Source organism: Rhinichthys klamathensis, unplaced genomic scaffold, assembly GCF_029890125.1.
Source record: "Rhinichthys klamathensis goyatoka isolate OS25496 unplaced genomic scaffold, OSU_Roscu_1.1 h1tg000350l_1, whole genome shotgun sequence".
Lineage (NCBI taxonomy): Eukaryota > Metazoa > Chordata > Actinopteri > Cypriniformes > Leuciscidae > Rhinichthys > Rhinichthys klamathensis.
In genome coordinates this window covers 298,718-324,723 of record NW_026606862.1, presented here as the reverse complement: position 1 = coordinate 324,723, position 26,006 = coordinate 298,718, and the positions used below count along the sequence as shown (strand labels likewise).

Below are 26,006 nucleotides of genomic sequence, written 5' to 3'. Positions count from 1 at the left end.
TCACCGGACGCTAGACCCCGGACGCTAGACCAGACACCCTCGGGTCACCGGACGCTAGTCCAGACACCCTCGGGTCACCGGACGCTAGACCAGACACCCTCGGGTCACCGGACGCTAGACCAGACACCCTCGGGTCACCGGACGCTAGTCCAGACATCTTCGGGTCACCGGACGCTAGTCCAGACACCCTCGGGTCACCGGACGCTAGTCCAGACACCCTCGGGTCACCGGACGCTAGACCAGACACCCTCGGGTCACCGGACTAGTCCAGTCCAGACACCCTCGCTAGTCCAGACACCCTCGCTAGACCAGACACCCTCGCTAGTCCAGACACCCTCGGGTCACCGGACGCTATTCCAGACACCCTCGGGTCACCGGACGCTAGACCAGACACCCTCGGGTCACCGGACGCTAGTCCAGACACCCTCGGGTCACCGGACGCTAGTCCAGACACCCTCGGGTCACCGGACGCTAGTCCAGACACCCTCGGGTCACCGGACGCTAGTCCAGACACCCTCGGGTCACCGGCCGCTAGTCCAGACACCCTCGGGTCACCGGACGCTAGTCCAGACACCCTCGGGTCACCGGACGCTAGTCCAGACACCCTCGGGTCACCGGACGCTAGTCCAGACACCCTCGGGTCACCGGCCGCTAGTCCAGACACCCTCGGGTCACCGGACGCTAGTCCAGACACCCTCGGATTCACCGGACGGTAGTCAAGACACCCGCGGGTCACCGGACGCTAGTCAAGACACCCTCGGGTCACCGGACGCTAGTCAAGACACCCGCGGGTCACCGGACGCTAGACCAGACACCCTCGGGTCACCAGAGCTGTAACCACCCTACCACGCTGTTGTCCACAGCCCTACGAACACCTTATGTTCCAAAGAAAAAATGAATTACACATTTTTTTATACCACAGTATGCATATGCGCACACGTGATTGTGCATATTTACATGTATAAATGAACTCCATGCTTCAAATACGCCCATATGGTGAATCTTTAATCTGAGTTTCTGTTGTATGTTGATTGCATGCTCTTTGCACATGTGCCTGTGACATCATCATCACATACACCCCAATATGAGTTAAAGCAAAACACTTAGATGAGACTTCCCCTGAGTTGAAGAAAGAGATAAAGTGAAAAAAAAAAAATGGTAATGATGCCAAACAACTTATTTTAAAACGTTTAGATCCACAGGGTTTCTGGAAGCTTCTGGAAATACTGGTATTGTTGGTCCTCTCCCTACAGTAACCTTGTGTGTGAAGACCTACATCTGGGGGACTTTATTGTCTGACAATTCTCTTAGAGCACACATAATGTGTCCTCCAAAACACACTGAATGAGGGACGCAGAACATAGGCTGCCTCCCAAAGATCCTTCCAATGAAGACGGCCTTCGACGGCACTCACAGAACACAGCCTGCGATTGAGAAGGACTCAATATTGCTGAATTGTTGCATTATAAAAATCCATTTGTTTAGTTTTACACCGGCAAGGCAAGTTTATTTTTGTAATACACTTCATATACAGTAGTAATTGAAAGTGCTTGAGCTCAAAGATAGTCTGAAGACATGATGTGGGACTCAAGATTGGATGAAAAATGGTCAAGATTGGACACGTTTTTTCAGAGAAGAAAAACCAGCTACAATTTGGCTAAACTTCAAGTTCTCTGAGAACGTTGCAATATGGCTAACAGTGAAAGTGCACTGAATTTGGCTTGGCTTAATTGGAAGATGGGAAAGACGGCAAAACTAGAGACGTTCAGGGGCAAATCCTAAATGTGTTGACGATTAGAGACCATGCCATGGCCTCTATGCCATTTCACAACCTTTGACCCTGTGGTTATTTGGGCTGCAATAGATTCCCATGGCAGAAGAAAAGTGACTAACAAACACTTTTTGGGGCATTACACATCTTTGGGACTTGATGCATATAACAATGATTTTTTCTTACTTCATTGTCTTTCAAACAGATATTTACACACAGAGACAAAACATGTGCAAATAAAAACAATAAAAAAGATGTTAAAAGATAAGAGAACTTTGTAAACAAAGAAAGACAAACAAAATGTTGCACAGCAGATGCAAAGGAAGAGAACTCTGCATGAGCCGGTCTATGAGGAGAGCGGGGCTGGATGAAGAAGACGATTCACTCCCTCAGAGAGGAAATGTTCTGGTGGGGCAGAGCCCATTCGGTGGACCACCGCTGAAATACACAAAGACATATTAAAACAAACAAAAAAAAAAGACAGCAGATGTGCAAACTCTAACAAATTGCTATGTGATCCAGTGAGCAAAATTATAAATGCAACACTTTTGTTTTTGCCCCCATTTTTCATGAGCTGAACTCAAAGATCTAAGACTGTTTCTATGTACACAAAAGGCCTATTTCTCTCAAATATTGTTCACAAATCTGTCTAAATCTGTGTTAGTGAGCACTTCTCCTTTGCTGAGATCATCCATCCACCTCACAGGTGTGGCATTTCAAGATGCGGATTAGACAGTAGGATTATTGCACAGGTGTGCCTTAGGCTGTCCACAATAAAAGGCCACTCTAAAATGTGCAGTTTTATCATACAGATGCCACAGATGTCGCAAGTTTTGAGGGAGCGTGCAATTGGCATGCTGAATTAGGCCTTTTGTGTACATAGAAACAGTCTTAGATCTTTGAGTTCAGCTCATGGAAAATGGGGGCAAAAACAAAAGTGTTGCGTTTATAATTTTGTTCAGTGTAGATTGTGCTTTTGTCATGTTATACTGTAGTTTATATGAACATAGTTTAGACATCATTAAGTCTCAGGAGTCTCCAACCTTCCTGCAGAGTTTAGCTCTAGCTCTCATTAAACACACCTGTAGCAGCTAATCAAGGTCTTCAGTGTAGTGGTCTGACTGACAGCAAATATGCCAAGGAGCAATGATGTCTCAGACCACTGCCTTCAAACAAATCAAGTGCAAAATAAAAATGTGCATATTAAACTACATGATACAAATGTTTTGCTATATCTACATGGGCCCAGAACTTTAGGATGTTGCCGGAGATGCATGGTCTTATCGAAAAAGTAGCAATATTTACATCATTATGAGCCTAAAATGTGTTATTTGCCTGTTTTTTACCACTTTATTGGTGAAAAACAGGCAAATAACACATTTTAGGCTCATAATGATGTAACTTTTGCTATTGGATTGCATGTCAATGACCTTTCCATTTGATTCCTTGTGTCAGAATTATATGAAAAGTGTTATGAAAAGGAGTTATGAAAAACGAAGCCCATGGGTCATTAGTTGACCTCGGCAACATCAGAAATTCTTAACTAGACACCATTAGGGTCCCAAAAAACAGGTTACAAAAAACTGCCAAGAGGGTAGAAAGGAGCCTATTACTCCCGCTAGACTACAATGTTTACACTTGGGACTCATGAATGGCATAATAGTACTCAATGAACAATAAACTAGGTTAAGAGAATGTATTTTAACATAAAAATCTTACATAACCTTTAATTTTCTATGATGTCAATCCCAGACCCTCATTATTTTATTGAACTGCAGAGGATGACTTCTAAGTTTATTTGTGAAGACAGAAAACCTGGTATGATATTTTAAAGTCTAAAACTTCCCAACTGGACTGTGCCTCCTGTAGTCACTGACGCTGGTTACTTGTTCGTAAAGCTACACTCTGCAGGAACGTGCCGTCCTGGACCAGGTAACCGGTGAGGAGAGTACTGTCATTTGTTGCTGTTGCCTGCCTATTGTTTATAATCACCTTCCTCACGAAACATTAGTCAACAAATCCTCAGATCACTGATGGTGTGTTATTTCACAACATCGAGTGATTTACACACTATTTGATCTCATTTTGTATGTGTTTTTTTTTTTCACCATGTACAAGGAACTCTAGATTTAGGTGAATACTTGAACTCACCCAACTCTCTTTGCGCTGGAAAGTGTTTTCCTGGGTCCCTCTGCAGTCGAATCTCCTTCACGGAGAAGATGGAGGTAGCTGTGGGGGACAGAATTTAAAAACTGTTTATAGCAATTATAACATTTCAACAGTGAATGTATGACATAAATGTGTAGAAATAGTTGTGCTCAAGATTGTTTCTTACAAGCAGAAACTGCCATCTTGACTTATGATGTTCCCAAATGATTTGATGAATGAGATGTATACGTGTAGCATCACATCTTACTAACATACATTTGTGAAACTACTAAATATGAACTTAAAAATAAGCTTATACTACTTTAATATTACTAGTATGAAATTCTTACTGTCATCCAGGTCCTGTACTTTGTCTCCCAATTCTCTGAAATAAACGTGCCGAAGAGCCACTTCTGCAGAAATACGCCGCCTTGCTTCAAACTACAAAAACACATTCATCTGGAGTGAACATGTTTCTTTTGCAGAGCCAAAGCACCACCAAAACAATGTTCTTCTACAAAATGCATGTTGTTTTGTTTAACCGCTAGAGGGCCAAAAGTTACATAGTGTACCTTTAAGAATTAAATAAGGACAGGTGTATCAATAAAAGTCCAAAAGTGTCTTTCATAATAATGAACATACTAATCTGGTAAAGCAAAATATACATTATTAAAGTAGACATCGATCAAAAACCTTTTATCCTCTGAGGCTTTCTTTGCCAGGGCAAAAGCGAATTCGTACTTTACCTGTAAAAACTGGCATAGCAGATCATGACCGTCATTGGTGATCCTGTAGAACAAATTACACAAATCATATTATAGCTATAGCTTCCAGTCCCAATGTTAAAGACATTTTAGTGGTATTATGTTGTGGGCTCTGGCGTAATCTGGTGTCCTTGCTCCTGTTCTTGTCCTCGGCCTTTTCCTCTGCTGTTGAATTTGAACTAGTTTGTCTCTCTTGTCAAACATTACCAATTAGAGACCCTGTTCAGGTGTGGCTACTAGAAACCTTTCCCAATATACACCTCATATATAGATCCACAAATATATAATATCAGGAAGCAGCCACACAGACAGGCTTTCACACACCTGGGTGCATGAGTGATCAGAGGTTCCCCGTCATAATGGGGGAAGTTGAAGGAAAGGAAGTTTTCATTGGTATTGACTCCTGGCCAAGAGTCCTCAGTAGGAGAACCTGGAGATGACATGAGATTATAATCAAAACACACTCCAACTACACTTACTTGAATTCATGCATGGGGTTGTGATGGTTGAGCATTGATGCAGGTTACAGGTTAGTAAATAAGGCATTTACACATCTTGTCTAGTGTTTGTAGTTTCCAAAATGGCAAGAAAGAACAAAATCTCTATTGAAAAACCCCAGCCTGGTGTTGTCTTGAGAAATGGGAGCTATATAAGCAAAAAACTAAAAACGCACTGAGTGCACCTTTAACATGCATAACACCACACCTCTTACCCAAGATACGAAATATAAGATGAAGTTCATCCTCCACTGTCGACCCAGGGAAGAGGGGGCGTCCGGTGATCATTTCATAGAATATACAACCTACACCCCTATGTTAATGAAACAAAGCAGACACACACAAAGAATAAAACGTCTTTTTGAGAAATGCATGAAAGGAAAAGTCTCGATATGCTGTGTGCTGGTGAACTAAAGCCAGCAAAACACGCTGTAGCAAGGAGACCCTCGGTCTCAGAGTAACAGTAACAGAGTAACAGTCTTCAGAGTAACATCCAGCCTGACACCACTGACCAAAGCTCCTCTAGTTGGCTGAATTTAAACGATACCCATGAAACACTCATGCACACAATTTAGGGTTTTCTTTTAGGTCAGCGTATTGACAACCAAGTAACCGTCACGCAGAGTTCAGCTCCAACTCCAATCAAACACACCTGAACCTGAATAAAGTATAACGTGGAAACAGGACAAGTGTAATGAACTAATTAACTACCAAGGAGATTAACTAGAGAACAAATGACATCGAACATAGGCAAACAGAAACTGAGCAAAGCACTGAAGGACTGAACCACAACACTGACACTAAACAAAACAGAAGCATATCCCTGACATAGATATTATATTCAGTTTATTAGAAACATCTATTTCAGACATGAAACTCTAGATAGGTTCTTTACATGCAATTACATCATTACCGCATGGTGCAAGCTGATTGTCTCTGCCGATCCTGCAGCCAATGAGATCGCTTGCTGAATATTTAAATAGTGTGGTTCAGTGTTTGCTTTAGAGTTCCTCTAAACCCCTCCACCTCCCCAGCTCCACCTGCCTAGATCCGCTTCGGGATGTACAGTTCTAATCGAAATTATTCAACCCCCATAGCAAATCAGGTTTATTAGCAAAATATACAGACTTTCAGCTGTTTGGAATGAACAAATCAAACGAGAGTAATTGAAATAGCTCAACACAACAAATGTTTCAAGAACAACTTGAAAAGATTTTCAGCTAAAAATGCAACTTTTAGAGCTTGAGCTAGAACACATGAAATATCTGAACTGGCCAAGTTTGTTGAGGGTCACGTTTGACTGCATTTTAGAAATATGGCTCAAAAGAATGGTCCAAAAAGTGAAGAGAAGACACCATCGCCCTTCACAAACAAGGAACAGGACACAGAAAGATGGCGAAGACACTAAAAGTTCCTCGAAACACCGTTGGAAGCATAGTTCACAAGTTCAAAGTTAAAGGAACAGTGATTTCACTCCCTGGACGGGCAGAAAAAGGCAGATATCAACGGCTGAAACCAGATTTGGTTCAAGGCAGGATCAGAAAACCCTGGAGTGCAGAAGACCTGCAGAAGAGCTGGTACTTGGTAATATTCTAAGGAAACATGGAATTAGTTTCCATTGTTATGCCGATGACACTCAAATATATATTTCATCACGGCCAGATGAATACGCTAAATTATCCAAATTGACAGATTGTGTTAAAGATATAAAAGATTGGATGATGCGTAATTTTCTTTTATTAAATCCAGACAAGACAGAGGTAATACTTATCGGTTCTAAAAACCGTCCACAAAACCTTTCACAGCACGACTTTAACATATTAGGATGCCCTGTTACTTTATCCGCTACAGTAAAAGACCTGGGTGTTACATTAGACTGCAACCTGTCTTTTGAAAAGCATATTTCATATGTTACAAAAACAGCCTTTTTCCACCTTAGAAACATTGCTAAGCTACGTAATATGCTATCAGTCTCTGATGCAGAAAAGTTAGTCCATGCATTCATGACCTCGAGACTAGATTACTGTAATGCTTTATTAGCTGGTTGTCCTGCATCTTCAATAAACAAGCTACAGTTAGTCCAAAATGCAGCCGCTAGAGTTCTTACTAGGTCAAGAAAATATTATCCGTATTAATTACAAGGTCTTGCTTTTGACCTATAAAGCTCTAAATGGTTTAGCTCCAGTCTATTTAACGGATCTTCTATTGCCCTATAATCCATCGCGCTCTTTAAGATCACTAAATTCGAGGCTTTTGGTCATTCCTAGGATATCCAGATCCACCAAAGGAGGGAGAGCATTTTCACATTTAGCTCCGAAACTCTGGAATAGCATTCCTGATATTGTTCGTTGCTCAGACTCGTTCTCCCAGTTTAAAACTAGACTAAAGACGCATCTATTTAGCCAGGCATTCATATAAATTTTTAATCTTACAGTTACTGTAAATTCGGCCTCTACTTCATAAACGCCAGAGGAGAACTGGCCCCGACTGAGCCTGGGTTCTCCCAAGGTTTTTTTTCTCCATTGGGTCATCTGATGGAGTTTTAGGACACCATCGGGTCACTTGATGGAGTTTTTTGGTTCCTTGCCACTGTTGCCTTTGGCTTGCTCAGTTGGGGATATTCAAATTAAATGACCCATCACTGATCAGCTCTACCAAACTTGGATGTCTTTTCCAGTAATAAACAAACACTGTTAAGTTGTTTTGATTGATACTGTGAAGCAGCTTTGATACAATCTGTATTGTGAAAAGCGCTATATAAATATATTTGACTTGACTTGACTTGACTGCTGGCCACAGGCACTGATGTTTAGCTGCACAGTAAAGCTCGAACTAAACGCATCAGAACTCCAGGACTACACCATTACTGACCCAAACGCACAAAATCATATAAATAAGCCACAAAGGTTTGGGATTCTGTTCTGTGGAGCGATGGAACAGAACAACTGGAGCTTCTCGTCCCCCTGGATCAGCGGTGTGTCTGAGGAAGAGGAATGAAGCGTATGCTGATGAGAGTTCAGCATGTGGAGCTCGTGATGCTCTGCGGCTGATCTATATCCCCCGGCTCTGCAAACCTGCAGCGTGTGGAAGGAGAGATGCTCTGCGGCTGATCTATATCCCCCCGGCTCTGCAAACCTGCAGCGTGTGGAAGGAGAGATGATCACTGAAGGATCAGGAGATCCTAGGAGAAACCGTCATGCCGTCAGTGAGGAGGCTGGAGCTTGGACCTTCAACAGGACAACGATCCCCAGCGTCCCTCCCAGGCTCGGTGTCAGGAGAAGTGCTGGGAGATACAGGGGCAGCACAGTCACATGACTCGAGCCCCATAGAAAATCTCTCTGGTGGGATTTGAAGAAGTTGGTTTCAGAATATTGCAAGAATATTGCTGAACTGGAGGCGGCCATTGCTCATGAGGAACGGGCTCAGATTAAAAGTTGCATTTTCCGGTGAATTAGGGGAAACCACTCGCAACATTTATTGTGTTAAACTATTTCAACTACTTTTGGTTGATTTGTTCATTGCAAACAGCTGGAAGTCTGTGCATTTTGCCAATAAACCTAATTTGCAATGGGGGGGGGGGGGGGTGGGGGGGTGAATAATTTCGATTACAACTTTATGTATGTCTATTCATGCAGCATCAGCAGCATATCTTACATGTTCACAGCAGAGAGTGTGTGTGTGTGTGTGTGTGTGTGTGTGACCTCACCAGATGTCGATGGAGGTGAAGTACTCAGTGGACCCCATCAGCACATCCGGAGGTCTGTACCAGAGAGTGACTACTTCATTAGAGAAAGTCTTTGAGGGAACGGACTTCTCACGAGCGAGACCTTCACAGACACACACACAGACGTGATGTAAATCTGTAAACGTGACGAGTCTTCATCATTTCACACTACACATCAGTTGGTGTCTCTGTCCATGAGCATGTTTGGGTCTGAGAGTGGTGGATCGTACCGAAGTCGGCCAGCTTGAGCTCGCCCCTGTCGCTGATGAGGAGGTTCTGCGGTTTGAGGTCTCTGTGCAACACTTTCTGCCGATGACAGTAAGCCAGACCTCGCAGGAGCTGGAACAGGAAGATCTGCAGGGGAACATCAATACAATGAAGTCATTCCAGTGTCTGTACCTGTACTGTTGTAAACCATGTTTCCAAAATGTTTTCATAGCAATAAATGTGGCTACGCACAGGCTAATGTTCCTCCCAGTCAGCACTGTGCTAAAGCTCTCTTTTTCTTCCTTTCTTACTATATTCTCTCGCTCTGGCTTTGCTTTTGTTCATCCTTTCTCTACATGGTGATCACTCGATCTCTCTCAGCCCTACATCTTCCTGATCTGGCCTCCTCTGTGCCCTGCCGGTCAGGGTTCGGCCCGGGGCTCGGGCAAACTTTAGTTCCTTACATTTTAAAGCAGCATTTCATATGGTCAGGAAGGAAGTGATAGGGATAGTTCACTTAAAGAGACTGACATTTCAGATGACTGTCACAATAAATCTCTGTCTTAATCTATTCAGGCCACATGAAGTGGTGTGTGCTATGACATGAAGTTGTTTTCAGTCATTTTCCCTGATGCATAGTATTATTTGTGAGTGAAACTAAGATTACAGCTGTTAGAGGATATGTCTAACCTTTACATTATAAACGCTCATGATGCTCCCACAGTCCTCCAGGTACTGCTTGAGGTCCTTCTCCTGAAACACACAGCACAAGTGTATCAGAAGCACAGTAGATGGACAGAGTATAAATGCGAGGATAAATAACATCTCACACACCAAGTACTCGAAGACGAGTGTAAGGCACTTCTCTGTGTGGATGATGTCGTGGAGCGTGACGATGTTGGCATGTTTCAAGTTCTTCAGGAGAGACACTGGCAGAGAGAGGAACATCATCATATCAGCATGAGTTAACCTCACAGAAGTGCATACACTCATACAGTCCAGCACTGTTACTGCAGTGTTACTAAGAGAACTGTGTTGTATAATCACAAACAACAGCAACATACATCATGCACAGGGCACAGAACTCATAGAGTGAATGTATTGCACGTTTCTGTTCACTTCCTAGTCAAATATTGGTTTTAACAATGGCCAAACACATTTTCCTAGAAACAAATCAGTTTGTTATTGTTTGAGACTATTCCATATAATATTGTGTGTAAAGACGTTAGTAGCGGTGAGTTAGAGAAACACACTTCATCTTCACTGAACCACAGTCTCGACACCAGCTTCACCAGATCACTTTAATCATCATAGCTGAATAACTGAATGTTAGGCATGCACCGATATTAAACTTTTGGCCGATACCGATAACTGATAATTCTATATATTCAAAAGCCGATAACCGATATATTGGCCGATAAATCTAAATCCAAATTTTTATATAATTTTTGAGAGCCTGATTACAAAAACAAAAGTCTCACCATTAAAGCCGTGTCCCAAACACACAATTATAATGTTCTCATTATTAGTTTATGTAGCCGATATGACTTGCGCTGCACATGTTGCACTGAACTGTATTTTCCTTTTTTGATTTTTGAAGTGATTCCAATCATATTAAAAAAAATTCAGAACCATCATGTTGAACAGTCACATCTGAAGCGTCTCAGCTGAAGGAAATAATACATTATTTATCGGCTTTAATATATCGGCCAATTTTTCTTATCGAGCTGATAACGATAACATTAAAAATGAACATCTATCGGCCGATAATGATATGGTGGCTGATATAATGTTCCCAGACTCCTGAATGGCAGTGGGTGCTGTACCTTCTCGTATGGCGGTGCAGGGAGCGCCTTCCTCATACTCCAGCCGGATCTCCTTCAGAGCCACTAGGTTATCCGTTAACTTACTGCGACCCTTAAACACAGTGGCATATGTGCCCTACACACACACACACACACACACACACACACACACACACACACACACACACACAAAAGCAGCTGTTCAGCAGCATTATTGGTGTGCAATGGCCTTTGTATTTATATAAAAATAGCAAATTGTAAAACTAGTTGAAAAGAACAATATCAACTGACAATTGGCCTAAAGAAAGATAAGGATAACCCACTCAACTCTATTGACGACAGTTCTAATGCAAGGTCAAACACTCAATCAAATGAATTTAGTTTAGTTGAACAGAAACCGTATGGTCAGCTGTGGAGAAGACTGGTGCTGGTCAGGATCTCACCTCTCCCAGTTTGTCCAGTTTGACATATGACTCTAATTTGCCAAAGCCGATTTCTGACTGAAAGGAAAACAAGTCTCAGTGATTAGCTGGCGTATCAAAGATCATATTTGTGTCTATGACCTAATGTAAACAATAATCAAAGGTGTATTGAACCATCCACACAGAGATTTGAGATAAACCCCCGGTTTCACAGACGAGGCTTGATCTAGTCCCAGACTATAATGCATGTTTGATCTGTTTTAACTGAAAGGATATCTTACAATATATATCAGTGCCATTGTTTTACACCAGTAATGTGTTTTTCTAAGTTTATAAGAGCTCCTTAAATGTCCTAATTGAACTTCGGCCTAACCCTGGTGTAATCTAAGCCCTGTCTAAAAGAATAGACACAGACACAGAATAGAAATGCATTCTACACATTGATGATGTTATACTAATAGATCATGACAAAGAAAGACTTACGAGTGACGTTCTGCGAAACCTGCGACTGAGAGGTTTGTCAAATGGCGGGCTGTTCGAGGCGAACTTCTTCAGGTAACCCTCCGGCAAACGAATATCCGCTGGCAGTGAAAGACGTTTATTGACTTCCTGAAGGGGAAATATCATATAATGTGTCAAAGAGCAGTTGTATGGGGCAGATGGAGATATCTGGATAGGGTTATAAATGTCACCTGGTGACTACATAACAGAGATGGGGACTCGAGTTTGAGACTCGGACTCGAGTGCGACTTAAGTCGCACACACAGTGACTTCAGACTCGACTTGAGACTCGTCCTCGAAAGACTTCAGACTCGACTCGGACTCGAGCTGCGGGACTCGTGAACAATGTTTATTTTTAGGAAACGTCTGATGAGCTCGCTGTTATCCCCCTCCCTCCGTTACCTATAACCTGCCTACGTAACCACGTACTACGTGGCCTATTGCTGGCAGCGCGCGCAACCACACATGAGAGGATAACAAACAAAAATGTCGACTGCACCGGCCGCTGCTGTGCCATTCATCGTTAGCTTTGGGTTTAAAAACTTCAAACAAGACGCACTCAAAAGAAGCGCTCAATGCAAAATATGCAGTATCACGATAAAAGATTCTGGCTCAACTACATCTAATTTTATCAGGCATCTGAAAACGCACCCTAATAGGTGAGTAAACATGTTTAGCTCAGCATTGACCATCTACCGTTAGCTTGCTTATTGCTTTAGCTACCTAACGTTACGGGAGGTTAACTCCGACTGTCTTCCTTATGAAATATAAATGAGTGTTTGTTTAATTGCCAAACTTGTGGTGGTCGATTAACGTAACGTTAATCATTTACGTGCCGCTGGCTGCACGTTGTCTACAAACAGGTTACAGGATTATTGTTGATCATGTAACGTTACAGTTTCATTTAGTTATAACGTTACACTGGTTTGAGAGTCTGGGATGTGTTGACTTACAGTAGTTTATAAGCTATGATTAGATGCATAGGCAGTGCACATTACATGCAAGTGATGGCGGCGGGGAAATCACGAGCCACACGCGGCTGAGAGAGATTGCGCACATTTTTTCGTTTGAGACTTGACTTGGACTCTAGCTCAAAGACTTGAGACTTGACTTGGACTCTAGCTCAAAGACTTGAGACTTGACTTGGACTCTAGCTCAGAGACTTGAGACTTGACTTGGACTCTAGCTCAGAGACTTCAGACTTGACTTGGACTCTAGCTCAAAGACTTGAGACTTGACTTGGACTCTAGCTCAGAGACTTGAGACTTGACTTGGACTCTAGCTCAGAGACTTGAGACTTGACTTGGACTCTAGCTCAAAGACTTGAGACTTGACTTGGACTCTAGCTCAAAGTCTTGAGACTTGACTTGGACTCTAGCTCAGAGACTTGAGACTTGACTTGGACTCTAGCTCAGAGACTTCAGACTTGACTTGGACTCTAGCTCAAAGACTTGAGACTTGACTTGGACTCTAGCTCAAAGACTTGAGACTTGACTTGGACTCTAGCTCAAAGACTTGAGACTTGACTTGGACTCTAGCTCAGAGACTTGAGACTTGACTTGGACTCTAGCTCAGAGACTTGACTTGGACTCTAGCTCAGAGACTTGAGACTTGACTTGGACTCTAGCTCAAAGACTTGAGACTTAACTTGGACTCTAGCTCAAAGACTTGAGACTTAACTTGGACTCTAGCTCAAAGACTTGAGACTTGACTTGGACTCTAGCTCAAAGACCTGAGACTTGACTTGGACTCTAGCTCAAAGACTTGAGACTTAACTTGGACTCTAGCTCAAAGACTTGAGACTTAACTCGGACTCTAGCTCAAAGACTTGACTTGGACTCTAGCTCAAAGACTTGAGACTTGACTTGGACTCTAGCTCAAAGACTTGAGACTTGACTTGGACTCTAGCTCAGAGACTTGAGACTTGACTTGGACTCTAGCTCAGAGACTTGAGACTTGACTTGGACTCTAGCTCAAAGACTTGAGACTTGACTTGGACTCTAGCTCAAATACTTGAGACTTGACTTGGACTCTAGCTCAGAGACTTGAGACTTGACTTGGACTCTAGCTCAGAGACTTGAGACTTGACTTGGACTCTAGCTCAAAGACTTGAGACTTGACTTGGACTCTAGCTCAGAGACTTGAGACTTGACTTGGACTCTAGCTCAGAGACTTGAGACTTGACTTGGACTCTAGCTCAGAGACTTGAGACTTGACTTGGACTCTAGCTCAGAGACTTGAGACTTGACTTGGACTCTAGCTCAAAGACTTGAGACTTAACTTGGACTCTAGCTCAAAGACTTGAGACTTAACTTGGACTCTAGCTCAAAGACTTGACTTGGACTCTAGCTCAAAGACTTGAGACTTGACTTGGACTCTAGCTCAAAGACTTGAGACTTGACTTGGACTCTAGCTCAAAGACTTGAGACTTAACTTGGACTCTAGCTCAAAGACTTGAGACTTAACTCGGACTCTAGCTCAAAGACTTGACTTGGACTCTAGCTCAAAGACTTGAGACTTGACTTGGACTCTAGCTCAAAGACTTGAGACTTGACTTGGACTCTAGCTCAGAGACTTGAGACTTGACTTGGACTCTAGCTCAGAGACTTGTGAGCATCTCTGCTACATAACAGTGCTAAACTGCCCATGTTCCCCCTTTGGCACTAATGAACCGCAAGTTTGGACTCTGAGATCCTTCGGGGATATAACAGAACGGCATCTTGAGACACAGCACTTCCCTAATTTAATATATAGTTTTGGCTCAGTGTATGTGTGTGCATCTACCTGTTTGAATGTGTGTTACGCATGTATGATTGCACATTACCTCATTAGAGAGGCGCTGTTGAAGACTGCGCATCCGCACTCTTACAGGACTCTGGACTTCATCAGAGGAGGTTCCTGAAGCTTGATCACTTTCTCCATCCGACCACATTTTCCCCTGGACTACACCTGTCAACACACACACACACACACGCACACGCACACACACACACACACACACATACACCCACACACACACACACACACACACTATTAAAATATTATTATATTTCACAATTTATGATCAAAACCTTTTCTAATCTTGACAAAACACATATTATCAGAAAGGTCTAAGTCTCAAGGTTCCAAAATATGTGACAGAATTGATATTTGGAGAGAAATTTATTAATTTGTTAAGGCAGAATGTATACAACTAAATTCAATGGAATGTATGTCACCCGGTGGGTATTTTTGGTACTACGTCTAAACAAAATCTCATGGGAACTTCAATGTTTGTGATATCAACTTCAAATTTGGAACACAACTTGGTTAGATATATGGGTTTGATTTTATAGTAATTTTATAGTAAAAAATATTTTGTAAAATATATATTTTATATAAAATAAAAAATATATAGTACAGTACATTTGATTTACTGTAAATTTAAACTTCCATAACTTTTTCATACTTTCATTTTTTGAAGTGTTTTCACTTCAGCAATAATCTGCTGAGTGTTTCCTTTAAAACAAGACCAAACTTAGGTCTATATGCCAAAGCACTCTTGAATTACAACCATTTAAGTTTGAATAGTGCATTTTAACCCCCATTCTCAAAAAGGGGAACCCATGCTTCAACCCATGCTGTAAAAGCCACTCTAGTGTTTGTAGATTTAGCTATGGCGATTTTGATCTATTATTGTGATATGATGGTATAGAGTGAAAGCGAGCCGGACTCGAACTCAGGTCGCCTGAAGCACAGCGGCGCTTTCGGGTCAAAGCTTACGTGTGTGGTTCCTCAGATCAGCCCCAGTTCAGCGAGATGATCAGGAGCTCCAGAGGAACTTTACCTGAGTGTGTTAGATATTTCCTTTTTTACTTCTAGTTTTGTATTGTTATATTCAGGGCCGGCTCTAGCCCTTTGGTTGCTCTAGGCGAGTTTGAGTTTTGCGCCACCAAAGGTGCTATTATGGATACTGTACGTACCACTACACAATGAGAGATTGCAGTAGTTCTATCACTATCTCAAATCATAAAAGATGAACAGTTGTTTCTGGCATTTCTATTCACATTCAAAATTTAGCAGCATTAAAATTTGACTCGTCTGGACTTCCTAATGGCACATTCGTTGATGGTACGATCAAATTATATTTTACTTGAGACCTCTGCAAATATTGCCTGAGTGCATCTGGCCATGGCCAATTAAAAAAACTAAACCATAAAAACCCACATATACACTCACCTAAAGGATTATTAGGAACACCATACTAATACTGCCTTCAGAACTGCCTTAATTCTACGTGGCATGGATTCAACAAGGTGCTGAAAGCATTCTTTAGAAATGTTGGCCCATATTGATAGGATAGCATCTTGCAGTCGATGGAGATTTGTGGGATGCACATCCAGGGCATTAAGCTCCCGTTCCACCACATCCCAAAGATGCTCTATTGGGTTGAGATCTGGTGACTGTGGGGGCCATTTTAGTACAGTGAACTCATTGTCATGTTCAAGAAACCAATTTGAAATGATTCGAGCTTTGTGACATGGTGCATTATCCTGCTGGAAGTAGCCATCAGAGGATGGGTACGTGGTGGCCATAAAGGGATGGACATGGTCAGAAACAATGCTCAGGTAGGCCGTGGCATTTAAACTAGGGGTGTGCCAAAAAATCGATTCACAGAAGAATCTAGATTCTCATTTGCAACGATTCAGAATCGATCTGAAATGTCCAAGAATCGATTTAATAAATAAATAAAATCAGGTGGCTGTTCGCCTCCACTTTTGTAACTATAGCCTATATGGGACGTCCGGACGTCATGCACGCAGCCGGTTTTTGAACGTGAGCGGCAAATCAGAGGAAGCAAATATGGATGCTTTTATAGAGCTTCTGATGCTTCTAAATATGATGCTTCTACATTCATTCTGCCGTGGCGGGCCACCACACCTAAAATAATCCCGCCACGGCTGCAGCTTCTCAGTGAGGTCCGATATTAATGTGCATTGTGTTATTGCTAAAGGCATAAAAAACATTGTAAAGCACCATAAAGTGTTCGCACTATATTCCAAGACTTCTAAAGTCATAATAGCATAATGTGAGGTAAAAATGAATATTTAAGTCGTTAGTTAAAGTTAATGGAAACTCATCTCTCCTCAGTCATTCTCCATTCAGCATTCACACAGCGCGTCGCGTTATAGCGTTTTCTAAATCATAATCCTTTCTCCCGGGTGTCTGTTAGATTACAGCACTGGAGAGCGCTATGAATTGTTCTTCATCCGCACTGTAACTGAAATTTAAAACTGTTAACAGAAAATGCTCAATAAAATGTTGCAAATATATAATACATTAAGCATAGATAGACAGATATAATCTCTTCGCTTTGTGCTTTGAACTTTTCAATCCGGAGCGATGCGCGCTGTGACTTTGCGTTGCTTCAAGTGCATCATTCTGCGCACGGGATGCGCATAATCGCTTTGCCGCTCTTATTCGAGCCTTTCATGTTATAATGTTATAATACTTAGGGGAGGTTTAAACACCTGGGGTAAGGGGGCGTGGCAAATGGCAATCACTCATGGGCCACGCCCCCTCCCCCTGGCGAAATGGGCCTGCCACCACAGCTGGAAAAAATCCTAGAGGAAACACTGGTCTCCGTTTGTCATTCTGTATAGCAAAGCAGATGAGAGTAGATCATGATCAGAAACCCGATTAGAAATCATTATGGATAAAATCGAATCGTTTTAAATCGAAAATCTTTTTGAATCGAAAATCGATTTTGAATCGAATCGTGGCCTCAAGAATCGGAATCGAATTGAATCGTGAGATGGTAAAAGATTCCCACCCCTAATTTAAACGATGCCCAATTGGCACTAAGGGGCCTAAAGTGTGCCAAGAAAACATCCCTCACACCTTTACACCACCACCACCAGCCTGCACAGTGGTAACAAGGCATGATGGATCCATGTTCTCATTCTGTTTACGGCAAATTCTGACTCTAACATCTGAATGTCTCTACAGAAATCGAGACTCATCAGACCAGGCAACATTTCTCCAGTCTTCAACTGTTCAATTTTGGTGAGCTCTTGAAAATTGTAGCCTCTTTTTCCTATTTGTAGTGGAGATGAGTGGTACCCGGTGGGGTCTTCTGCTGCCTAACGTAACGCAACTCTAATTAAACGTGTGGCTGAGGGGGCGCCCTATGATGTCCATGTTTAATAAACATGTTTTATTTCGCTTGTCGTTCTAATTCTGTGATTAATGGGAAGCAGGCCAAGGCCGACACTAGAGGGCGATCGCCTGGTGATATTCTGCCACTTCTGCTGATCTGAGTAAACAGCTCTGTGTATGATTCAGCACAGTTTGTGTCATTCCATGCCTCTGTGGGAACACTGATCAGTGATTACAGGAGTGTGTGAGTGTGTGTTCTCACCGATGTCTCGGGTCAGGGGAGGCTCGTCCAGGCCGGTGTCTTCTGGAAGCTCAGACAGACTCTCGTCCAAACGCCGGACGCTCTGCAAGCTCATGGACAGCCGCTTCTTAATGATCTTCATGCGGTCCATCAAGGATGCTGTGGGTTCAGTCACATGTGCACATGAATAAACCTACGCCCACAGTCTGAGCTCTTCGAAAGCTGCTGGACACAGTGCCGTACAGTTCAGGCTCAGTGTCATCAACAGGACAGGGCCGGTTCACATGCTTTGGGAATGTAATCTGTGGTGGATCATTTAGTCCTTATGTTAATGTGAAGTCGACTCGAATCCTTTTCTCATTGCCACAAATACACCTCTTTCCCTGCCACTGACGGGTGTCCGTAATCCATGTTTTCACTGTACAGTAGGGGGCGCTATACACTGTAAACAAATATATGATCTATAAGTTATAACAACATATGATTTTACATTGCTTTAACTCATCAAAATAAGTTAAGGAATTTTCAACAACTTTGTTACACAAGATTCAAACATTTAAGACAGTTTAATGCAATTTAAGTTGAAATGACTTAAACATCCAAGTTGATTGTACGTAAAAATTGAAGGCAGCAACTTTCAGATGAAAACAGAGATGAAGATATAAGATAAGTATAATCAGAGGAGCAGATAGAAGCTGTTTACGTGTGTTATTGTGTGTAGTATTAACCGATTAAGATTTGTCATGGAACTGAGTAAAGTTTTCCAAAGGAAATTCCGAAAAGTTGATCAAAAGTCCCCCTTTAACAAGCGCTAAGGATGATGTTCATTAAATCACGTCCAGATTACATTCATTATAGAACATACTTTTTAGTGGTCGTGAAGTAATTACGTATTCAGAATAAGTAGTAGTGTTATGTACAAGTGTTATGTACAAGTGTTATGTACGAGTGTTATGTACGAGTGTTGTACGAGTGTTGTGTCATGTACGAGTGTTATGTACGAGTGTTATGTACGAGTGTTGTACGAGTGTTATGTACGAGTGTTATGTGTTATGTACGAGTGTTATGTACGAGTGTTGTACGAGTGTTATGTACGAGTGTTATGTACGAGTGTTATGTACGAGTGTTGTACGAGTGTTGTGTCATGTACGAGTGTTATGTACGAGTGTTATGTACGAGTGTTGTACGAGTGTTATGTACGAGTGTTATGTACGAGTGTTATGTACGAGTGTTATGTGTTATGTACGAGTGTTATGTACGAGTGTTATGTACGAGTGTTATGTACGAGTGTTATGTGTTATGTACGAGTGTTATGTGTTATGTACGAGTGTTATGTACGAGTGTTGTACGAGTGTTGTGTCATGTACGAGTGTTATGTACGAGTGTTATGTACGAGTGTTGTACGAGTGTTATGTACGAGTGTTATGTGTTATGTACGAGTGTTATGTACGAGTGTTGTACGAGTGTTATGTACGAGTGTTATGTACGAGTGTTATGTACGAGTGTTGTACGAGTGTTGTGTCATGTACGAGTGTTATGTACGAGTGTTATGTACGAGTGTTGTACGAGTGTTATGTACGAGTGTTATGTGTTATGTACGAGTGTTATGTACGAGTGTTGTACGAGTGTTATGTACGAGTGTTATGTACGAGTGTTATGTGTTATGTACGAGTGTTATGTACGAGTGTTATGTGTTATGTACGAGTGTTATGTGTTATGTACGAGTGTTATGTGTTATGTACGAGTGTTATGTACGAGTGTTATGTACGAGTGTTGTGTTATCTACGAGTGTTGTGTTATGTACGAGTGTTATGTGTTATGTACGAGTGTTATGTGTTATGTACGAGTGTTATGTGTTATGTACGAGTGTTATGTACGAGTGTTGTACGAGTGTTGTGTTATCTACGAGTGTTGTGTTATGTACGAGTGTTATGTGTTATGTACGAGTGTTATGTGTTATGTACGAGTCTTATGTACGAGTGTTATGTGTTATGTACGAGTGTTATGTACGAGTGTTGTGTTATGTACGAGTGTTATGTACGAGTGTTATGTACGAGTGTTATGTACGAGTGTTATGTACGAGTGTTATGTGTTATGTACGAGTGTTATGTGTTATGTACGAGTGTTATGTGTTATGTACGAGTGTTATGTGTTATGTACGAGTGTTATGTACAAGTGTTATGTGTTATGTACGAGTGTTATGTGTTATGTACGAGTGTTGTGTACGAGTGTTGTACGAGTGTTGTGTTATGAACGAGTGTTATGTACGAGTGTTATGTGTTATGTACGAGTGTTGTACGAGTGTTGTGTCATTTACGAGTGTTATGCACGAGTGTTATGTGTTATGTACGAGTGTTATGTGTTATGTACGAGTGTTATGTGTTATGTACGAGTGTTATGTGTTATGTACGAGTGTTGTACGAGTGTTGTGTCATGTACGAGTGTTATGTACGAGTGTTATGTGTTATGTACGAGTGTTATGTGTTATGTACGAGTGTTATGTACGAGTGTTGTGTTATGTACGAGTGTTATGTGTTATGTACGAGTGTTGTACGAGTGTTGTGTCATGTACGAGTGTTATGTACGAGTGTTATGTGTTATGTACGAGTGTTGTACGAGTGTTGTGTTATGTACGAGTGTTATGTACGAGTGTTATGTACGAGTGTTATGTGTTATGTACGAGTGTTGTACGAGTGTTGTGTTATGTACGAGTGTTATGTACGAGTGTTATGTACGAGTGTTATGTGTTATGTACGAGTGTTGTACGAGTGTTGTGTTATGTACGAGTGTCATGTACGAGTGTTATGTACGAGTGTTATGTGTTATGTACGAGTGTTGTACGAGTGTTGTGTTATGTACGAGTGTTATGTACGAGTGTTATGTACGAGTGTTATGTGTTATGTACGAGTGTTGTACGAGTGTTGTGTTATGTACGAGTGTTATGTACGAGTGTTATGTACGAGTGTTATGTGTTATGTACGAGTGTTATGTACGAGTGTTGTGTTATGTACGAGTGTTATGTACGAGTGTTGTAGGAGTGTTGTGTCATGTACGAGTGTTATGTACGAGTGTTATGTGTTATGTACGAGTGTTGTGTTATGTACGAGTGTTATGTACGAGTGTTGTGTACGAGTGTTATGTACGAGTGTTGTGTTATGTACGAGTGTTGTGTACGAGTGTTATGTACGAGTGTTGTGTTATGTACGAGTGTTATGTACGAGTGTTATGTGTTATGTACGAGTGTTGTACGAGTGTTGTGTTATGTACGAGTGTTATGTACGAGTGTTATGTACGAGTGTTATGTGTTATGTACGAGTGTTGTACGAGTGTTGTGTTATGTACGAGTGTTATGTACGAGTGTTATGTACGAGTGTTATGTGTTATGTACGAGTGTTATGTACGAGTGTTGTGTTATGTACGAGTGTTATGTACGAGTGTTGTAGGAGTGTTGTGTCATGTACGAGTGTTATGTACGAGTGTTATGTGTTATGTACGAGTGTTGTGTTATGTACGAGTGTTATGTACGAGTGTTATGTACGAGTGTTATGTACGAGTGTTGTGTTATGTACGAGTGTTATGTACGAGTATTATGTACAAGTGTTATGTATGAGTGTACGAGTGTTATGACTGCATTGGCTGCTCCAGCCGGGAAATACGCTTTTGTAATGCTATTGAAGCATAAGAAACCACATTTATGGGACAGTTAATGTCCGGATTTTGTTGCTCATTTGAAATATGTTATTTAAATGTGAGTTTGGCGAGCTGTTTTCAGGATCCCTTCATTTAATTAGACAGGACTTGGCCTCAGATGCCAAAACAGCTGGTAGTAAAATATGGAGAACAGAGAGAGAGAGAGAGAGAGAGAGAGAGAGAGAGAGAGAGAGAGAGAGAGAGAGAGAGAGAGAGAGAGAGAGAGAGAGAGAGAGAGAGAGAGAGAGAGAGAGAGAGAGAGAGAGAGAGAGAGAGAGAGAGAGAGAGAGAGAGAGAGGTGCAGAAGCAGTTAAAGGGATAGTTCACACAAAATGAAAATTAGCCCATGATTTACTCTCCCTCAAGCCGTCCTAGGTGACATTCTGCTTTCAGACGAATACAATCTGAGTTATATTAAAATAATGTCCTGGCTCTTCCAAGCTTTATAATGGCAGTGAATGGCTGAATCTGTTTTGAAGTCCATAAAAGTGCATCTGTCCATCATAAAAGTGCATCTATCCATCATAAAAGTGCATCTGTCCATCATAAAAGTGCATCTATCCATCATAAAAGTGCATCTGTCCATGATAAAACTGCATCTTTCCATCATAAAAGTGCATCTATCTATGATAAAAGTGCATCCATCCATGATAAATCGCATCTGTCAATCATAAAAGTGCATATATCCATCATAAAAGTGCATCTATCCATCATAAAAGTGCATCATTCATAATAAAAGTGCATCTATCTATGATAAAAGTGCATCCATCCATGATAAAAGTGCATCTGTCAATCATAAAAGTGCATCCATCCATCATAAAAGTGCATCTGTCTATGATAAAAGTGCATCCATCCATCATAAAAGTGCATCTGTCAATCATAAAAGTGCATCCATCCATCATAAAAGTGCATCTGTCCATCATAAAAGTGCATCTGTCCATCATAAAAGTGCATCATTCATAATAAAAGTGCATCATTCATAATAAAAGTGCATCTGTCCATCATAAAAGTGCATCTGTCCATCATAAAAGTGCATCTATCCATCATAAAAGTGCATCATTCATAATAAAAGTGCATCTATCTATGATAAAAGTGCATCCATCCATGATAAAAGTGCATCTGTCAATCATAAAAGTGCATCTGTCCATCATAAAAGTGCATCTGTCTATGATAAAAGTGCATCCATCCATCATAAAAGTGCATCTGTCAATCATAAAAGTGCATCCATCCATCATAAAAGTGCATCTGTCTATGATTAAAGTGCTCCACAGGCTCCGGGGGGTTAATAAAGGCCTTCTGAAGTTAGGCGATGAGTTTGTGTAAGAAAAATATCCAACAATGCACTTTTATAACAAGTAGATGCACTTTTATGGACTTCAAAACAGGAACGGACATTCACTGCCATTATAAAGCTTGGAAGAGCCAGGACATTTTTAATAACTCTGATTGTGTTCGTCTGAGAGAAGAGTGTCATATACAGCTAGGATGACTTGAGGGAGAGTAAATCATGGGCTAATTTTTGGGTGACCTATCCCTTAAACAAGTTATTTCACTCCAAACACTGGCCAAGCTAAATGAAACATTTATTATAATTTGCGTGAAGTATTTTCGTAATGACTTCTGTCAACTACAATGATGTTTTACTGTAAAAGAGCGAGAACATTCTTCAGAATCTTATATTGTGTTCTATTGAAAAAAGAAAGTCAAAGGGTTCATTAAAACCCCTTTAAATGATGGTATTTAAGGATTGTGTTCTGAGAGCAAGTGTGTGTGTGTGTGTGTTGACATCTTGTCCCATCCTGAAACACATGCGTCATCATCCCATCTGCTGAAACCAGTGACTGCCCAACATCATGACAGGCTTTAATAAGCGCTAATCCCGCATTAGAGTCCCACACCGCGGGTCAGCTCGACAGTGGTCATCGCTGTGCTGGAAGTTCATAACTGGACCTGCATGTGAAGCACATAATGATGAAACACCGCAGCCTACCTGCGGCAAACGCGACGCGACGCGTGTCTCTTCACCGACGCTGCTCGCTGCACTCCACCTTGTCACATTTATACATCACTAAATAACATCTACACTGAGATAGGGTGGACGTTTGAAGAGTTCGAGCTGAATCACCGATGCTCGGATGAACGGACATTTCTCCGGTCCGGCCGGGACTCCTGGAGATCACGTGACCGCGCTGCCCTGTGTGTGTGATGAAGCGCGTGCCGCTGATGCGCGTTACCGTGAACATCCCATATAGGAATCAGCCCTCTTCACACACAAACATGCACTGGTGCACCAGTAATATTTACCTACAGGATTATTATATATTTAACATTTAACATTATAAATGCACTGTTGCATTTTATAAACACATTATAAACAGCATTGCTGAGCTGTTACCACAGAGTGCCGCCTCTTTATTCAATGAGGACGAATTTAATCCAAAATAGTCAGCAGCAATAATAATTCACACACATGATCATTTGAAATATTACAAATTATGTAACTTTTTTTTTCTGTAAAGTTCTGTTTATTAGATTTGTTTTAGTGAGTTGTATTGGGTATAATACAACACAATTGCACTTAATTTTTTTTTTTTTTTCAAATTACAAATTAGCCTGACAAAAGAAACTGTTCATACATGAGTACAGTAATGAATCTAACCCCATTTATTTTTTAACGTGTCATTAATCAGAAGTCATTCTTTGCTTGTGTCATATCTGAGTGAAACTCTACAGGAACAAGACCTAATGTGGGCGGGGCTTGATTTTGTCCATGACAAATTGATAGGATGGTTGGATGGATGTGGTTTGCTATTGGTGGATCTCATGTGAGTGACAGGTTGCCCCGCCCTGTACAAATACTCCGTTACTTTACTCAAGTAGATTTTTCAGATATTTTTACTTTACTGTTATTTTTGTGCCGACTTTTTACTTTTACTCCTTACATTTTTAACACGAATGTCGGTACTTTCTACTCCTTATATTTTACAAAATTGTCTCGTTACTTTAGTTTCAAATAACTTCAGTGGAGTTACAGTTATTATTTTTCACGTCATCAATACTGAATTCAATCTAATTGGATTGGAATATATGTTGCACTTGACGCACCACTACAAGATAACTTGAAAAATTCGACGGCATTCATTCGCCCAAATCAAAGATTTACTAGCTGTCAGTTCTTATACGCTGCTGCCATCTAGTGGTTGCTAGTTGTAACTCTAAAAGTATGGGGAACTTCTTAATATCTATTTAGTAATTTATAATTTATTTTCTTTCCAGAAGCCATAATTGAGCACACACAAATACATGTAGATTCCTTTAAATGTTAAGGGGAAGATTAAAAAAGAGAAACTGGATCTGTGAATTCTCACATAATCACAATTGAATTCATATCTTGCTACTCAGTCAGAATCTTATTAACCTGGAGTCCCAGTCTCTGTCACAATAATCCTACACTCACCTAAAGGATTATTAGGAACACCTGTTCAATTTCTCACTAATGCAATTATCTAATCAACCAATCACATGGCAGTTGCTTCAATGCATTTAGGGGTGTGGTCCTGGTCAAGACAATCTCCTGAACTCCAAACTGAATGTCAGAATGGGAAAGAAAGGTGATTTAAGCAATTTTGAGAGTGGCATGGTTGTTGGTGCCAGACGGGCCGGTCTGAGTATTTCACAATCTGCTCAGTTACTGGGATTTTCACGCACAACCATTTCTAGGGTTTACAAAGAATGGTGTGAAAAGGGAAAAACATCCAGTATGCGGCGGTCCTGTGGGCGAAAATGCCTTGTTGATGCTAGAGGTCAGAGGAGAATGGGCCGACTGATTCAAGCTGATAGAAGAGCAACTTTGACTGAAATAACCACTCGTTACAACCGAGGTATGCAGCAAAGCATTTGTGAAGCCACAACACGCACAACCTTGAGGCGGATGGGCTACAACAGCAGAAGACCCCACCCGGTACCACTCATCTCCACTACAAACAGGAAAAAGAGGCTACAATTTGCAAGAGCTCACCAAAATTGGACAGTTGAAGACTGGAAAAATGTTGCCTGGTCTGATGAGTCTCGATTTCTGTTGAGACATTCAGATGGTAG

General features: G+C 41.4%; 1 protein-coding gene across 1 annotated transcript; it reads right to left on the bottom strand.

Moving 5' to 3' along the window:
- Positions 1-1,956: 1,956 nt before the first annotated feature.
- On the bottom strand, positions 1,957-24,154 carry LOC130068961 (cyclin-dependent kinase 16). The gene is made up of 16 exons (XM_056232617.1): positions 23,899-24,154; positions 18,240-18,377; positions 14,664-14,788; positions 11,822-11,947; positions 11,360-11,416; positions 10,938-11,052; positions 9,946-10,040; positions 9,802-9,864; positions 9,135-9,258; positions 8,887-9,007; positions 5,396-5,493; positions 5,008-5,113; positions 4,666-4,708; positions 4,270-4,360; positions 3,923-4,000; positions 1,957-2,209 (listed from the first exon to the last, which is right to left on the bottom strand). The coding sequence occupies exons 2-16, from the start codon at positions 18,367-18,369 to the stop codon at positions 2,118-2,120; spliced, it is 1,464 nt and encodes a 487-aa protein (XP_056088592.1). The 5' UTR covers positions 18,370-18,377; positions 23,899-24,154; the 3' UTR covers positions 1,957-2,117.
- Positions 24,155-26,006: the final 1,852 nt, after the last annotated feature.

Excerpts from the sequence above, each read along its gene's own strand:
- LOC130068961 (XM_056232617.1), bottom strand. The coding sequence starts at position 18,369 with ATGGACCGCATGAAGATCATTAAGAAGCGGCTGTCCATGAGCTTGCAG. Across the intron at positions 14,789-18,239 it reads TCCCCTGACCCGAGACATCG|GTGTAGTCCAGGGGAAAATG; the intron begins GTGAGAACACAC and ends GTGTGTTGACAG. Across the intron at positions 9,259-9,801 it reads TGAGCGTTTATAATGTAAAG|ATCTTCCTGTTCCAGCTCCT; the intron begins GTTAGACATATC and ends GTTCCCCTGCAG.